At 28.9% G+C, this 19,694-nt stretch overlaps 1 protein-coding gene across 3 annotated transcripts in view; it reads left to right on the forward strand.

Moving 5' to 3' along the window:
* Hmgcr (HMG coenzyme A reductase) overlaps positions 1-19,694 on the forward strand; it is a 29,961-nt gene that overhangs the window by 7,088 nt on the left and 3,179 nt on the right. Inside the window, exons 1-8 of one of the 3 annotated variants that reach the window (XM_029312875.2) lie at positions 4,534-4,883; positions 12,667-12,875; positions 13,232-13,346; positions 14,548-14,635; positions 15,444-15,741; positions 16,196-16,347; positions 17,748-18,279; positions 18,434-19,674. In XM_029312875.2, coding sequence (XP_029168708.1) covers positions 12,696-12,875; positions 13,232-13,346; positions 14,548-14,635; positions 15,444-15,741; positions 16,196-16,347; positions 17,748-18,279; positions 18,434-19,674 — 2,606 coding nt within the window. In that variant the 5' untranslated portion in view covers positions 4,534-4,883; positions 12,667-12,695. Of the gene's footprint in view, positions 1-4,533; positions 4,884-12,666; positions 12,876-13,231; positions 13,347-14,547; positions 14,636-15,443; positions 15,742-16,195; positions 16,348-17,747; positions 18,280-18,433; positions 19,675-19,694 lie in introns of those variants that run through there. The other 2 variants (XM_029312878.2, XM_029312877.2) reach the window with 2 other exon arrangements.

Genomic DNA, 19,694 nt, shown 5'->3' on the forward strand with positions numbered 1-19,694 from the left:
TGGACGGACATTGTCAGGGAATTTTATACATCTAGAATTGTCAGGGAAAAGTAAGGAAATTTGACTATTTTTCTGGATTTTTTCACATTATTCTACATTTGTCTCATTAATTTGAAATTTTTTATTAAATAAATATAACTTTTAAATATAAATATAAATTTATAAATATAACTTTTCCTTGACTCCCAGCACGCTAATTTTCTGTGTTAAAAATCGATTCATCTGCAGCGTGTTTGTTAATTTATATTTTCATCGTCGTGTTATTTTATTTCAATGCGTTTGATAGAGATAAAACTAAAAAATTTGATGTAATAGATATAAATAAAAAAGGTGATTATTTAAATAGTTTATAGTGACATGTTTGTTTCGATTATCATACATAATACAGTATAATTGATTTAAATTTGTTTTTTTTAATTTCCGAATCTTTTTATTGTTAACAAAAATCTTTCAAGGATTTTATGATTTAACATTTAATTGATTTATCATATAGATATATGCAAATTATATATTTGAAAAAAATAATACTAAAAAATCAGATAATTTTTTTCATTGAGTCTACTGGATACCCTGATATCTTATAATTTAGGGGGAAATAATAATAATAATAATTAACACATTTTTCGATAGAAATTTTTTTGTTAAAAACAAACATTACGAGTTGCACACTCCTAAGTATCCTTACTCAGAAAATTTTATTTTCTGTACATGGGGAGAATTCTCTTAAAGTTTACCCTAAAAATCATGGTAATCTTGGGACAATATTGAAAGAATTTTATAAGAATTTATCAGATTAATATTTATCACAATAAAAAATATTAATATGTACATAGTAAAATTAATCGAACATTTTATATCTTATTGTGATAGATATTAATATTTTTCATTGTAATATTAATCAGAGAAATTCTTATAAAATTCTCCCAATACCATATTATCCCATAAATATCATGATTTTTTAGGGTAAATTCTAAGAGAAAATTCTCTCTTTGCAGGAATCTTTTTTATCGAAATAAAAAAATTATTATCACAATACAAATTGTAATATTTTATTAACAATATTTGATAATTAAGTATATATATTGATGTGCATAAAAGGAATATTTTAATTATGCGAATCAAGATATAAAAAATAGCGCCCTTTTAATTCTACAAATGCATCACCGGACGATAAATTGAATATCAATATTCAAGGAAATTGAACTATTACGTATTTATATATCAGAAGGAATGTTTAAGACTTCAGATATCTATTATTGTGCACATACGTCATACGTCATACGTCATTTGAAGAAGCGTACCCCTAATTGTCTGGGTGCATCGTAAGCAATCTTGTGCTTAAAAGACATTCGAGATGACTCACGTGCGGATGACGTACCAATGGGGAAAGTGTTGTATTATCTATTAAAAGAAATTACGGGTTCAAAAGGACAAATCGAGCGACCGGAAACTTCGTAGAAGCGCGAAAGGGAAGGAGATGTTAAGATATATTCAAAGTGTATATTTGGTATATCATCCGCATATGAGATGATTCACATGCGGATGACACGTAGTATCAATGGGGGAAAGTGTTGCAATATCTATTTAAAATAAATTACGGGTGCAAAAGGGCAAATCGAGCGGCCGGAAGCTTCGTAGAAACGCAAGAGGAAGGATATTTTAATATGTACATTTAATGTTTTTCTCTCGAAGAGTATATTTTTCCGAGAGGTCTTAATTAAAATTCGTTCGTCGACCAAACACGTAGTTTCATCGAAGAGTTCGAATCGAAAACGTCGGACGTCGGTACGTCTTTTTTTGACAGATCGCATACATTGTTATAATCGGATTAGAAAAAATAAGAGGTGAGAGATTTACTATTCTGTACTTATTTAGGATTTGCCAGGGTTGGGTAAATTAATGATTTTTTGAAACTAAGTTAAGTTAAAGTTAGTTGCTTATAAAATTTAATTAAGTTAAAAGTTGCATGAACAAAAAATTAACTTATTGTTAGTTAAAGTTAAGTTAAGATTAAATTAACTGAAGTTAAATAAAAAATTATTTTTTAAAAGTATTATTTGTGTTCAATTAGAATTTTGTTTGTTAATTATATTCTTTTAAAATATATAATAAAATATAAATAACAAAGAAATTTTTATTTTTATATAAAAATATATTTTTTGGTAATTACAATTGATGACAAATAAACATAAAAATTAATAATACTTTAATTTAAAAATAATAAGTTTATAACTTATAAAAGAACAATAATGATATTCAAAAATCAAAAAATTTAACTTAAAAAATTTAATTTAGGAAAAATTTAACAAAAAATTTAACTTAGGAAAAAGTTAATACGTTTAAGGTCAAAAATAACTAGTTGAAATTAAAAATTAATACATTTTAAATTAAATTAGAAAGAAATATTTTTATCGGCTCTCAATATTAAGAATATAAATATGATGTTTTTTAAATCGGCCAACAGAGCCAAAGCACGAAAAATTAATTATTCGGAACTGTATCTCTTGGTTTGAGATCACTAAGTTCCATATATAAATTAATCTCGAAACTTACATATGGAGAAATAGGCGCGAAAAATATAGGTCCGAAAAGTCGCTGAAGCGGGAATCGAACCCGCGTTTTTCACTTTCTTGGCTTCGACTGCTCTTATCAAGCAAGTTAAATATAACTTAATTAAATATTATCAGAAAGTGTTTTTCGAGTTAAATTAATAACGTATGAGAGAGCAAATGCACAAGAAATGCAAATTTTAAGTTGTTTGAAACTTGTTCTTCTTTTATTACACAACGTTTGTTTTTTTAGAGATATATTTTTGTCCGTTTTATCAATATTTTATCTTCATTTTTTAAAGGGATATTTTTATTTGTTTTATCAATATTATATTTTATTTTTATTAAATATAAGTAATGGCAAACGCAAAATCAATTAATTTAATACGAAAAAATTCACATTTTGTTCTCATATTAAATTTAATATATAACTGTAGTGATACTCAATTTTGAATTTTTTATAAATAATAATCAAGCTATATAAGTTATATGAATAAAAAATTTTAATCTTAACGGACTGAAAAGAGCTAGACGTAGATTTTTATTTCAATAAATCTCGCGAAAAAATATGGGGGCAAATTCGCTGAATCGGGAATTCTCGATAAAGAATTCTCGATCGATTCTCGATTATTTTAATTGCTTAGAATCGGATCAATTTGTGCCTTGTGCACAATTATGATCGGTTCCAATGAAAAATTAATTTTTCTTGAATCTAACGCACTAAGTATACAGGTATTCGCGTCTGGCTTTTTCTAACCGGTTGAAATTCAAGTATTTATGTTTTACATTGAGAGAGTCTTATTAAAGTTTTCAAAAATTAAAATCCCATCCTATCAATTTATAAAATATAATTGCAAATAAATGTCTGCTGTAAAAATTAATAACAAAAGAATGAGATCAGTATATATACGCATACATAATAATCATGCATATCTCACAATCAGCTTGCAAACTCTTCATACAATATTCAAAAGTTTATTTAATTATTGATTTAACTCGAAAACTTGCTGATAATATTTTAGTTATCTAAAGATTTCTTAACTTTTTATTGCAGTTCCTGGTATTTTAAACACGAAATAACTACGTTTTAGAATTACGTTTTACGTTACAAAATAAATTACTCTACCTATTGTATTACAATAGAAAACATTGTATATGTAATAACTGTTATTTGCAACCAACAATAAATTAGAAAAGTGATTGTAGTTGGAACAGAATTTCAAAATTCTTCAGATATTTAAACAAATTTAAGTCATAAATTATTTATGTTAACTATCAGGAAAACTGCATGTTTTTTTAACCTGATTATTTGCTTTACAACACTAATTACTCATAAAATAATTAATATATATATCTTGTCCCATTTTAAATTGATTGAATATGCGATGTTCGGGCTTTTTTACGTCACATATTCGACAAAAAAATGTCAGTCTTAAAGTAATATACTTATCTCTGAATATCTTCCTAAACTGATTTTATATTTTATTTTCATTTAAATTTTTATACAAGCAATATAATAGTTCTATGATTTAAATTAGCAGCGATTAAGTAAGATAAGGTCTAAATCTTGTCATAAACAGATTATGTGTTTTATATTTTTGATCACATATTTAATTTTTACAGTAGGCATTTATTTGCAATTATATTTTATAAATTGATATTTTTTATCAATAATTTCTTTCGCGGTAAAAAAATTAGATCCGATAACCGGCTTGAATCAAAGCTGGCAGATTCTGGACATAACACGTAACAACCACTTTACTGTCAGTAGAAAACGTTAATTCATTGTCGCCCATTCACGGGAATAGATTCTAACGATACAATACAAGAAACGCGGCGCGGATTCATATGAAATATTCGCGCGTCAAATGAGGGTGAACTCGCGCGCAGTCGAACTCGAACGCGGCCGAGCGCTCACGGAAACGGCCGAGCGCGGCCGCATAACAAGCGCGCTCGTAGCAATCTTCGGGCAGTTGATCGGTGCGCGCCGTGTTATACGGATGGAGTCTATGCGTCTCGCGCGCAGAAACATCGAGTCGCTCAAATTATTAGTCATGTGGTAGCCGGTATCCATTACAGATATTTTATTGTTAATATTGCATATATATTTTATATTTATACATAGATTATTATTTGTTAATTTGCGCGCGCCGCGAGCAACATATATACATGTATTCAGGTGCAGTGCGCATTTCACGTTAACGCAAAAAGTTGAAAAAAAGAACCAAGAGTACCAGAATAAAGAGTACTTCACTGAAAACTGAAAATAGTGTTTTGGCATCGCCAGAAACAACACGTGACATTTTAATATCCTAAGTCTATTTTCAAATCAAGGTATGTTTTATTTAATTTTGATTGGTTATAGACTATTTTTACATTCTCTTCTCTTTCTCCTTTTTTTCATTCGAAATTTCTATCCAAATATCTTGCTCAATATTTTATTATAAATGCTCTAATACACAGTAAGTTGAATATTGTTCGATTTATCGTGCCAAAAAGTATGTAAATAAAAATATTTTTTTTTCTTTTTGTGTATTTTTCTCAAGTCATGTTTGATACTTATATAATTTATCATTTAAAGAATTATTGATTACTAAATATAGTATATTTACTAAAATTAAAGTGCATCAAAGAAATTTTAAGTTTATAAAACAGAATTATTATCATATCTGGTACTTTCAGACGTGAAATCGACACTCTCTTATGTCTGAAAATAGAAACTAGAAATCAACTTTTATATCAGCAAGTTACTGTAGTTTGATTTTAATAAATAAATAATTTTATTTAATAAGTAAAAAGGAAATAATTTAATTAAATAATTATAAATCAAGCGATAAGTATCTAACAAGATTTATGTTGAATTAAAATTAAACAAAAATATTCGAATGTGAAAATAATTTGTTTTTAGTGAAAGTTTGATGTCGCACATCTAAACTTCTTAATTTTAATATTCTCTCTCTCTTTCTCCAATTAAAACTTAAATCTCTGTTAAAGTTTTTTTTGGACAGTGCAAAATCTTAAACATTTGCATTTGCATGTTTTACGTTCTTTATACAACGATTTTGAATATTTTATTAATGTTCAAATTAGATTATAAAAATAATAATTTTATGTGAAAATAAAATATGTATAGAAATGAGTAATTAAAATTAATTTTTCTCAACAGACATTTTTGAGAAGTAGAGAATGAACATTTGATCAAAATAGTAATTGAAAAGGATATAATAATGAATATAAATAATTAAATAATTGAATAACATCTTACTCAATTAATAGTCTTTAATAACACTAATAATAAAGACTGATAAAAACAAATGCAAAATCAATCATGTCATAACATAGGAAAGTTTTTTTAATTTTATACTTTTCTCAACTCTCGACTGTCGTCCACTTATGGTTAAAAGCGCTTTCTCGTTAGGATTCAACGATCGTCTATGAAGCAGAAATTATATAACTGATCTGATATACAGAAATTGAAAGAAATGATATTAGTTATTGCAATTGCAAAATTTTATTTATTTTAATTAGTCAATTTACGACATTTTTGTTTCTCTAAAGATTTTGTAATTTGTAACGTTTAAAACAGTTTGTTTTGAATTAATTGATTTATATAGATTTGCGTATACAAACAAATATCACGTGAGAAAGTGTATTCAAAATCAGAGTTCAAGTTTTGTATACTCATTATCAGATATCTAATTTACTATATAAAAAAATCCGTTGTGTTATAAGGTTATTTGAATTAATTAAATTATATAGATTTGCGTATACAAACAAATAAATATTACGTGAGAAAATGTATTTAAGGTCAGAGCTCAAGTTTTGTGTACTCATTGTCAGATATCTATAATTTATAAAAAAAAGTCTATATTATGTTATAAGATCATTGAACGTATTATCTCAAGGTTGGCAGAATTTCTAGACTTTCAATTACAATCCAAAGACACGTGCTTGAATTATCTATATATTTCATTATTTTATGTGTTACGAGTCGATCCTTAAATATACTATTTATTAGCCGCTGTAGCGTCGCAATTTGAGAAAATAGCAGAAAAAAAGCAGACGCTTCGAAACACGTTACATATCGGCGAAGAAAGTAAATTTCATTTACTTGAAGGTTACCCGGTCGCGAGAGAGAAACGGTTCGTGTGGAAAAAGTGAACACAATGCGAGGAAGCGTTGCATTAATACGAGAAGAGAAGTGAACGTTCCTGGAACGCGAAGGAATAAAGAAAGTAGCGACACGTTCTCGACGCGTTTAGAAAAATGCAGTCGTATCGCACCTTTAAAATGCACAACACAGTTGACGAAAATTGACAGAAATGTACAGTATAAAAAATGGGATGCTCAAAACACATCGCGCACTTTCTCTCTCGACTACACTGAAAACAAGTTATATATTAAAATTTACAGTTATATATTAAATTTATATATTAAATTTATTGAATTTGGATAAGTATTTATTTCAATACTGCCTAATAAATAATTTATTTGAAACTAATGATATTGATTTGATGTAAAAAAGATTTATTTGATATAAGAAAATCCTTTTCAAGACAGATAAATATTTATTTGTTTCAAATAAATGATTTATTAAGCATAAGGTATTGAAATAAATATTTATTAATTTAATAATTTTTTTTCATTGCACGATATTGAATTTAAAAATAATGCTGTTTTTTTATTGCTAGACTTTCGATTATATCAAAAGATAAAATTATTCTATACCTCGATCTCGATTTACTTTTTTTGCATGATGCAATTGTAGACTTTTTCTATGTAATATAAAATATAATCATTATAGCCAATATGTAATATAAGCCAATATGTATATAAGTATTCATTATCGATTGTCATTTATATAATTATTATAGGTATGCATTGCATAATATAATTAATAACATTTTTTGTGGGAATAATTCCAGGATAATAAATATTCTAAAAATAGATATGATTCAAATTAAATATTATTTCATTATTAGCGTAAGAATAGTTTTATCTTCTGATGTTGCAACAAAGTAGCACCAGAAGAGTTCGAAACCTGAACTTTCTCTACTTTTTTTTAATTTTTGAGGAATACTTGCAAGTTATGATGCCAATGATATTCATACGCAGGAAGCATGTTTTAATATATCATAATATCATATCGATATTCAAAATGTCGAAATTTACATATTCATTAATTCAAGAAAATTTTTAAACGTGAGCGATATGCTCGCCTCTGCATAATCTGCGATGCATGTTGCATTTTTCATGCAGCGATCAATTATTATCGGAAATATCCACTAGTTTTTTTATTTATCTTTCCATAGGCTGCATCGTAATGTTAAAGAGAATGAAAAGAATGTAGATATTTTGTAGTGACACTTTCGATTTTAGTATCTCTCTAAAATTTTTATAGATCTGCAACTGTGTGCTTTCAATATAGACACATTACGACATCGAACTGTCATTAATGAAATTTGTCATTCTGAAAGTAAAACTTTCTCGCATAATTAATATGTCTCCTTTCCCTTAGAGAAAGAGTTATAATATTCTAATGTAAATATATGATTACTACATATATGAATAATTAATTTATTTCTTATCAAAAACACAAAATGTGGAGAAAAATGGATAAATAAATAAATTTTCGATATGATTGATAATAAAATAAATATGTATACGTTCGCAAATGTGATATGTATATACAGATGTATATACATATAATATTATCATATTCTTTTTCTTAAAGACAAATAAGCATCTATATTTTATCTTATTAAAAAAATAAGCTTCTATTTCTCTTGATAAAATTTCCGAAAATGCATAATTTTTGATATACTGATATGTTTATATAATATTTGTTGTGTATTTATATTCTCCATATAAATAATTCGTAAAATTTTGCAAAATTTTTGATTATAGAAATTATAAAAAATTAGTCTCTTTTATTGTTAATATTTATTTAATTAATATTTTCTTTTTTTAAATAGCACGAAAAATTTTTAAATGTCTTTTTGTTTGAGTCTGATGTAAACAAAGTATATATGTTATTATTTTTTTATATTTTGTGTACAAATAGAACAAGTTAAACCGAGTCCGTTTTTGTCATCAATAAGAAATTAAAAAAGATCGATTATTCTGTTCGAATATAAACAGGACAAGAAGAGACAGCTTTTGATACACGATACATAATTTTTCATTCTTCCCAATGGTTCGCATCTAATAATCGTGTAACATTTGATTGTCTCTTCTCGCCGCGCGCGGATTGGTCGATCTTTTTTAATTAATTTTTAATTAATTATTGCGAAGATCGCAAAACCTTGCTCGGGGATTCCTTACGGTGTCCCCTGACTATCTTATTTGGCATAGCTAGGAATTATAATTGCAAGCAAAACAATGGGCGTTTCTTTAGGATAACATCTGTTAAAAGTAAGAGGACACAATCTCGGTGCGTAGAAAAGTACTCATAAGTACTTCTCGACTCTTGGAAAGTCACCGACCTTGACAGACATTTCGCGAGTTTCATGCCAGTAAATTAGTTCTTTTTCTTCGGATGCCGATGGTATTTATTGTATGCATAAAAAATTATCTTGTTTCTACAGGACATTTTTTTATGCATACGATGATTAAATACCATCAAGCACATACATATATACAAGATACCCAAGAATTTAATAATATAACGTGGTTAAAGCAGGGTTGGGCAGATACTTCGAAACAAAAGATTTTAATACAAGATACAAGATACTGTTTGACATATATATTTAAATACTATTGGAATACTTTAGTTTTGAAATATATTTAAATACTAATTGTACTTAAATACATTTATAAATACTTTTAAATACAATTATTTTTTTAATTTTCTGATTATACAGGGTGTCAGTTAATTGGCGCCCAATATTTATATAGCGATATTCCTCGTGGAAAACTGAGTCGAAAAGTCCTGTACCATTTTTTTCTGTAAGGCATAATAAAATAGTGATTATTCAGTAACGTATTAACGTCACTGCATAATTATTACTTTATTCTGTAAGGCATAATATATATATGTATGTATGTATGTGTGTGTGTGTGTGTGTGTGTGTATTGTGTGTGTGTGTAATTACATAAATACATTTAAATACAAGATACATTGAAATTAAATAATTAATTACAAAATTCGAAATACTTGATTATTTGGTATTTAAATCCTGTATTTAAATAAGATACATATTTAAATACGTATCTCAGATACTTTAAGATATATATCTGCCCAACCCTGGGTTAAAGGAATCCTATGTATTTTCAACGGGACAACTTACAAAAATGACAAATATGCATATCTTGATCCTCATCCCCGTTTTGCGTTTCCGGTAAATTTTTAAAGCGATCGAAAACAAGATGAATAAGTAAGAAGTGAAATACATATACGTCATGACTTCAGCAATATACAAAACAGCTGTTTATCGCTTGATCTCGTTTTCAATCACTTTGGAGACACCGGAGTAAACCAGGAATGAGAATCAAAACTCATGAATTTTTTTTGTCAATTGATCTATTGAAAGTGACACAAAAGAGAACCGAAACGTTTAAATAATGTAAAAAGATTTAAAACCAACAATAAGTTTGTTGTATGCAACTCTTTCTTCGCTTGTCTTTTATTAGTTTATTTTCTTACCTGAATTTATATAATAGAGTCTTATTTGTTCTATTTATTTGTTTAATATATTTGTTAATTTATTATTATTATATTATTATATATTAATATTTTATTATTATTTTATTTTTATATTATTTTATTATTATTATAATTATTAGCGTTAACATTAATATTAAATGATACACTAATAAATAGAATCAATGTAAGAAAGTACGAAAGAACTTAAAAAAATTTAAAATATACAACTATTTTTTGTATAAATTATAGAAAATAAATAGGATAAAGAATATTCTATTTTTATCACTAGATTCTGAAGTTGTTCTGAAATTATATGAGATTCAGGGGTTGATCCGATTGATTTAACAAATTATGCTGCTTTGTATTTTCAATTATTGTATCTGATGTTTTGCTTTTTTATTTATTTGTTTTCTACATTAACATTTTTTACTGTTGCAGCTGTTTAATTTTACTATTTAATTGTTTTTTTGTATACGATTGTAAAAACATGACAAAAATTAATATCAATAAATCATTTATGGCGAAGAAATTATTTATTTATGAAGAAGAGTCGATTAACTTAATAATGAATCATGATCACTATAATGTAAAATAAGTACCTCAATCAAATATTTATTCAATAAATTATATTGCATTATATTAGTCCTACGTTTGGACTCAGATTTTTGAGATCTTCATCTGTAATATAAAATATTATTGATTTACAATTTCTTGAGTTGTGCATGTGAAAAACAAATATGATAAATTATTGTTGAATATTGATACATACGTCGATATAAATCACCGAATATTGTAATCAGTATAAAAGATATTATTCTTTATTTATTGATTAATAGAGAATATAGTTATTAATTTTTCTTTATGCATCTAATTTTTTAAGAATTTACTCCGATATATTCGGAAACGAAAAGCACTCGATGAATTTCTTAGTAGTATAGGGCAAAATGTGTTTTCGACAAATGAAAATTTCCAGACATTATACGAATTCGACCCCACAACTTAAATAGCAAACGCAATTTTTTTATCATTATCGTTTTTGTAATACTTGCATATCTCAATTGTACTCTTGACGTAGGTACATTTTTAAACTTATAATACTGGCAGATATGATTATTTATATTTAACTATATCTATAATTATACGAATTATATTCATCGAATATAATTCCTGTTCGTTTAAAAATGTACAATTGAGATATGCAAGTATTGCAAAAACGATAATGATAAAAAAATTGCGTTTGCTATTTAAGTTGTGTCTAATACTTGCATATAGTAGATAGTGTGCTACATTATAGCTAGTGTACGAATAAAAGTATGAATATATATAAAAATATAGAAATTATAAAACTTTTTATCTTCTTTAATAATGTCATCTTATTAGCTGAAAAACGTTATTGCTACTCTTAATAGTCTAGAATATATTTTATAAAAGTATAGAAATATATTTTATAAAAATATAGAAATTCTATATAAAAATATAGAAATTATAAAACTTTTCATCTTCTTTAATGACGTCATCTTATTGTTAGCTGAAAAATGTTATCGCTACTATTGATAGTCTAGAATATATTTTAATCATAAACGCACTTTGCTATTTTGTATACGTTGGGGTCATGACATATGCGATTTCGTTCAACGTTCTTCATCTCGTTTTCGGTCTCTTTGAAGACTTTTTGAAGACTTACTTACTCAAGACGAAAATAGAAGACACATATGAATTTGTTTTGTCAGTTGATATTTACTGAAGATGGTTCAAAGAGGACCGAAACATTCATCTTATATAAGGAAGATTTTAAGAATGTTCGTTGTGCATCTACTTTCTTTTATTAACTCATTTCCTACCTGAATTTTTGTACCTATTATTATCAAAGCCTTTTCATTTTGTTCCTAATCATAAGAGTATCTATTTGAGAATACTAACGAAAAGTATGCAATATATTATTTTATACTTTTTATATTTTTTATTGCAATTGTTTTCCAATGTGTTATTTATTTTAATATTTTTCGCATTTGTTTAAATTTTTTTCGTTTCTATTATACATAAACTTCAGAGAAAAAAACATATGTATGTATATCTCTACCATTTATATATTTTATACTTACATTATAAAAATACACACACACACACACACACACACACACATATATATATATATATATATATATGTGCAGAAAACAGCTGTTCAATTCAGCAATTTTACACATATGTGACGACATTCGCAAGAAATGATATAACATTCACTTTCCCCAAACTTATTATTAGATGTCATCTTCGTGCTACATGCAAATCACGCACGATTAAGCATGTACTCTTCTATTTAGAGAGAAACTATATTCTCATATTCAATTTAAACGAATGATTAATAAAAATAATTATTAAAAAATAATCAATTATTTAATTAATTATTTTTTTATTGCTTATTATTTTTATTATTTTTATTTTTAATTAATAAATAATACTAATATGTTGCAGATTTTGCACTGTAAAAAAAAGGAGGCACGATGTTGACTCGTGTATTCGAGATGCATGGCCGGTTTTGCGCCAGCCATCCCTTGGAAGTGATTGTGGCGACCTTCACTTTAACAGCGTGCATGCTTAATATGGAGACTAGAACTAGACAGATGCACGAAGAAGGCCTAGCTGATACTTCATATTGTAGTCAGAACAAATGCGATACCACAGTAAGATTACATAATATTCTAAACTTTGTTCTCGTACGAGTATTACTTTTTTTATATGAAGTTTTGTGATATTTTTTTAAATTAGTAAAAATAGTAAAATTATATCAATAATATCTTCATTGATTATTTATATCTTATATTGTATAATAATATATATTAAGATCATATATCGAAATATATTAAAAATTAAAATGCAATATATTAACATATGAAAATATATTAATATTACGTATAAAGAATTGAAATTATTATCTAAAGATATACATTTGACAAAATGATTAATATAATAATTTTATGTGAATTATTATTTTTATGGAAACAATTTATAATATGTATAATGTCTATATGTTGTACAGCAGGACCTAAAAGCCGCTGACATAGTACTGATGACGATAATACGTTGCTTAGCGGTGCTGTTTACTTATTATCATTTCCGCAACTTACAAAGAATGGGATCCAAGTACATTTTAGGTAAAGTAAATATATGTTACGCTTATATAAAATTCTTATTATTTTTGCGTGTTTGTTATGGATTACAGTACAAATTATGATTTACGATTGACATAACGATGAATTTATACTTATTAATTTAACATAAGATTTTAGTTTATTAATTTAAGATTATTTTGTTTGTCGCTGAAGAAGGTCATAAAATTGACCGAAACATTCGGTTAAATGGTCGTTAGTTTAATGTATGAAATTTTATATAATGAAATATTAATGTGAAACAGTAACAATGTGTAATGCTCTTAATAGCCAAATGTAATATCACTTTATTTAATTTATAAGAGCTTAATAGTGTTTATTCCGTATAATTAAATTAAATATATGTATATATTCATATAAAAATTATAAATAATTGAGATTTAATTTATAAATTTATTAACGAACTTTGATTTTAATTTTTTATATAATTTTGTTTTATAAACAATTCATTTTACGTTGATTATTTTATATACATATGTTAGAGACAAAAATGCACAGAGAGAAAAAATAACAATTATGCATATCAGGATCATTCATAAACCGGATCTTCCCAAGTGGTCCGTGAAAGCCTTCGACGATGCGAGCAGTGAAAGTTCCGTTGAAAAGTGATAGCATAGAATTCTCATTGAGCTCTATAACATACCAGAGCGAGCCTCTTTAAGCTTTAAGAGTAGGGAATGACCGAATTTTTAGATTTAATGACTCGAAATTGATTACTGAACTCGCACGCACGAATTAATGCTTAATTGTACGTATAATTAATGTGATTGCGCGCTCACTCGCTAATTAAAATTTCACTGATTTTTCAGACACGATTTTACACACAATTATAATTCTTATATTTGTTTGCAAAAATAAACGAAACAATCGACAATTCGTAAAGTTCTTTAATCTTTCGCATAAATTCATCGAAATTATCATCAATTTCGATCATTACTGTGGATTAACATGTTCATTAATTTATTATTATTTTATTATATTATTATTATTTTTATCAGTTTATATTTTTTAACAGAATTTTTTATTAATTATCCTTTAACCAAACTGACATAAACTTTATTGTAAGTTGCACAATATTTTTTTTTAATTTATTATACTTTAATATTATATAATTTAATATATTTATGCATACATCTATGTCTGTGTATTTTTGTATACTCACCAGATTTTTTCTTTCTTATTATAGGCATCGCCGGCCTGTTTAGTGTATTTTCTAGCGTGGTGTTTACCACCAGCGTGGTGAACTTCAGCCGCAGCGACGTCGCAGACTTGAAGTGAGTATTATATTATCTCTTCAGGGTACAAACATGAGTATTTTGTGTCTGATCAATTTCTATCCATGGATGTGATCCATGGATTCTCATAGATAAAATTTCAAAAGTTTCCGTATTGATCTTATTTCCTTCTAAGAAATGTTTGTGATAAGAAAAGAAAAACCTTTGTGCGATGCGATGAATTGACTGATATCGAACGCCGATAATCCAATTGTATTCAACGTTTTTTTTTTTCTTTTTTTTTTGTGAAAAGTAAAAATTTTGTAAAAATTAGTGCAAATATTCCACGCTAAATTAATATCTAAATGTTATTTTGTTGAGATATTATTTTACCAAAAAATTTATTTATTTTAGAAAAAATGGATTTGTATTGAAAATCATGTAATCACACAATTATACTTTTTGAAGAATTTAGAATTCTTGCATTTTGTTTTCAAAGTTTTATACCTGAACTAGAAAATTTCAGTCATTTTTTAAAATACAGTTATAAAGAAATCAGTATTTTTTACATCAAATCATTCTTATATCCAATTAATGTTTAATCTTCGGTAATTAAATTATACTACATTTTTTCAAAGTGAAATGCAGTCATTTGTTCTAGAAACTTGAAAGTATATTCATAAATTTTTAAATATTTTGTGAATCCCTTTAAATAGATGAAAAAGTCGGACACGATGTACCCATGTTTGTACGGATAAAGTTCCATTTTTCACATTGTACCGTGAAAGCTGTGTACTTACACGCTTACATAAGATGAAGGAAACATCCCTTTGCGGCTGTACGCAATGCGATATTATTTTTCTTCCAGAGACGCCTTATTCTTCTTTCTGCTTCTTATTGATCTTTCCAAAGCCGCGACGTTGGCGCAATGTGCACTGAACTCGCGAAGTCAAGAGGAAGTCAAGGCGAACATCGCGCGCGGCATGTCTCTGTTGGGACCGACCATCACCCTGGACACCCTTGTGGAAACCCTCCTGATCAGTATAGGATCCTTATCGGGTGTCAGGCGGTTGGAGATTCTCTGCACTATTGCGTGCCTCGGGGTGATAGTCAATTATGTCGTCTTTATGACATTCTACCCGGCATGCTTATCACTTATATTGGAGGTAGATATCATCTTTGATTTGTCATCTTTGATAAATTTTAAGAAAGAATAATTCTATAGCAGAATATTGCTATAAAGCTTTCGTTTTTCTCGAAATCATTCTTTTTATTTTACTTCAAACGCAGAGAGCGTAACATAATCGAAAAGCAACATTATTATACAAATGCTAAAAATATATAAGATAAGTACACAATTTTTTCGATATTTGGAATTTAAAAAGACATGAAATCGAGTTTGTTTAAATATAAGAATGTACAAAGCTTACAGTTAGTTTAAAAGTTTATTACTAATGTAAAATATAAAAAACAATTTAAATTCATATCAAAGGCAACTTCTTCGAAATTATACTAACAATAAAAATTATTTTGTCGTCTAATCTGAAAAAGGATATTTTAGCTGCCTTTTTCCAGAATTGACATCCACTGTCTTTTTCTCATCCCCTATTATTATTACAGTTGTCTCGCGGAAATAACAATATGGGCCGACTAAGCGCGGACAAGATATTCATAATGCAGCCATTAAACGAGGAAGATCAGAAACCAAATCCCGTGGTGGAACGAGTCAAGATGATTATGATCGCCGGCCTATTTATAGTGCACGCTAATAGGTATATATTTTACATTACGTAGACACACTTTAATTCGTTGAATGATTTTTTCGTTCCTCGTTGCGTTAGTTTTAAAGACTTTAGAAAGGCAACTGTGAACGACAATGTAATATCGTATATATTCATGTGACGCAGCAGGAAATCGTCACAGAAGCTATCGTAAATCTGACTCCTATTACTTTTTTTATGTTTGCGTCGCTTTTGTCAAACATAGCATTTGTTACGCCTAATTTCAAGTTTGGGTCAGATTTATTTGCAATGCATTAGCATGCAAATATCCACTTCTATTGAACCGAATTCATATTCAATGAATTATATATTATAAAAATATATAAATTTGTCATTATATTCCTGTTTTTATTTTTATATATGCAATATAAAAATTGTAAAATGCAATTTTAATGAAATAACAATTTAAATTTTATGTGGACCATGATATTATAAATCTTTATAATCAAAATTATTAAAACTCTGAGATAAAAACTACGCTTTATGTATACTGTGACTTATAATTACATTACATTAGTTATAGTTAATTGATTACATTAACAAATCATAGAGAAAATTATGTGTTTTTATGGGAATAACACGAAGCAACTGTAAGAATATCTTCTTATACTAAATGTCAAAATGTCAATTCAGTGAGTGATAAATAGGCGAGAAACGTAAAATATCGCATTTATAAATATTGCATTTATCACCTCTTCTCCAGAGTGCTACTTATTTTTGGATTCTCATTTTACTTTGTATAGACGACTTTGGTCGGTTGATCTTTTGTACATGCTTTTTATTATTAACATTCTCATGCAATATTAAAATGCGTAAACACACCATTCATACGAATGATTTGTGTAAAAGCGTAGCACTTGATATAATATTTCAAATATAGATTGTACAATTGTGTAAAATTTTTATATTACCATAACGCAAGAAAGAGTAATTATTATATAAAAATGAAACTTTGCGGGACTTATTTTTCTTGTTTTTTATTTAAAAAGTACAATTGTAAAAAAATCATAATTATATCCAAATTAATATACATAAGAATATAATTTATATTATTCTTTCAAAATAATGTTTTGCAGTTTTTATATTTATGATATTATCGATTATATTACGATTATATTTCATTGTCTTTGGACAAAAAATTAAGCTGTCATAAGACCTTTTGCCTAAGAACGAGATAGTTTTTAATAGTTATGTTATCGATTTCATTTGTGTCTTTATCAGATAAATATGTCTGTGACGATTTCCTGCTGTACATTATGTGACACTCATCTAATATTATATGTACGCATTATTTTTTTTATGATAAAAAAATCACCCCTTGATGTATTGTATGCAATTATTTAAATTGAATTAAATTTTAATTTATATGTTATTGCTATTTTTTGTTACAGTCGCTGGTCTCTTAAGAGTGAGAAAAATGAATACGCGGTAGAAACGACATCCACGAATTCAAACGTAATGTTAAACGGTTCTGATCACAGTGAAAGCTCCGAAGTCGAGAAACAACTGATGAGTTGGTCACCCAGTGCGGATTACATTGTAATATTGATTTTGCTGCTAGCGCTGGCTATAAAGTTCATCTTCTTTGAGGATAGAAATGACATGGTTGCTAGACAGCTAACATTTCGGCCGGAGGAGAGAGAAGTGAATCCGGAAGTTCATTTTGATGGCAGCCCGGATAATACAATGAACATGTCGTTGCGACAACGATTCGGCATTTCGTTGCCAGCAATCCAACATTCAGTCTTTTCTTTATCTGCTGGCACGGGCGACGGATGGATCGAAATCGACAACGACGTGGAATATGCTGACAAAGAGGTGCAAACTCACGACGTGAACGAGCCAATTGACGAGAATTTGTCATTAGAAAAATCTGAAGTTCCTAGAAGTGTAGAAGACTGTCTCGAGATATACAAGTCTGAGGTAAGAATTATATTCCCGCATATTATTATTACATTACATAATTCTGTAATGCATGCACTATTTTCCTCAGAAAAATAGATGAGTAACTCAAAATGTTTAAAGCAGGCAATTCGCAATGCATCTTCTTTTTTCATTTCAACATTTCCATTTACAGCTTGGAGCCAAAGCATTAACGGACGAGGAGGTGATACAATTGGTGAATCACAAGCACATAGCAGCGTATCAGTTGGAAAAAGCAGTGGGTAACATGGAACGTGGCGTTGGTATTAGACGTCTCATCATAAGCGCCGCCGGCAAATTCACCAAGGAAATAAGCGATCTACCGTATATGAATTATGATTACAATAAAGTACTGGGCTCCTGCTGCGAGAACGTAATCGGTTATCTACCGGTGCCGGTTGGTATTGCCGGACCATTGTTGGTAGATGATCAGCTATACTACATACCGATGGCGACGACCGAAGGTTGTTTAGTAGCATCCACGAATCGTGGCAGTCGCGCGCTCATCAAATGTGGTGTAACTAGTCGCATAGTGGCTGACGGTATGACCCGCGGACCAGTGGTCCGATTCCCAAACATCGTCTGCGCAAGTGAAGCAATGTCATGGATGCAACAACCAGAAAACTTCCAGGAGATAAAGAACAGCTTCGATCAGACTAGTCGTTTCGCCCGTCTAACGAAGATTCATATACGTATTGCCGGCCGACATCTGTTCATCCGTTTTGTCGCGAAAACCGGCGACGCTATGGGTATGAACATGTTGTCGAAGGGCACGGAGAAATCTCTACAAATGGTACAGACTCACTTTCCGGATATGGAGATACTCTCCCTTAGTGGTAATTTTTGTACCGATAAAAAACCTGCGGCTGTGAATTGGATCGAAGGCAGAGGTAAGAGCGTGGTATGCGAAGCGATCGTACCCGCAGACATTGTGACCAACGTACTGAAAACATCGGTACACGCGCTCGTTGATGTCAACATCAGCAAGAACATGATCGGCTCCGCCGTTGCGGGCAGCATCGGTGGTTTCAACGCTCATGCCGCCAATATTGTCACCGCGATCTTCATCGCTACCGGTCAGGATCCAGCGCAGAATGTCGGTAGCAGTAACTGCATGACGCTGATGGAACCATGGGGTGCCGAGGGTAAAGACTTGTACGTGTCCTGTACGATGCCCAGCATAGAGATTGGCACGATAGGCGGCGGTACGGGTCTGCCGGCTCAAAGCGCGTGCTTAGCTATATTGGGAGCAAAAGGGGCGCATGTCGCAGAACCCGGTGCAAACGCCAGGAAACTCGCCCGAATCGTTTGTGCTACTGTGCTCGCTGGAGAGTTATCCTTAATGGCCGCACTAACAGCCGGACATTTAGTCAAGAGTCATTTGACACATAACAGGTTCGTAAATAAATGTCTCG

This window comes from Nylanderia fulva, unplaced genomic scaffold (assembly GCF_048542155.1).
Source record: "Nylanderia fulva isolate GAGA-0341 unplaced genomic scaffold, ASM4854215v1 Scaffold48, whole genome shotgun sequence".
Lineage (NCBI taxonomy): Eukaryota > Metazoa > Arthropoda > Insecta > Hymenoptera > Formicidae > Nylanderia > Nylanderia fulva.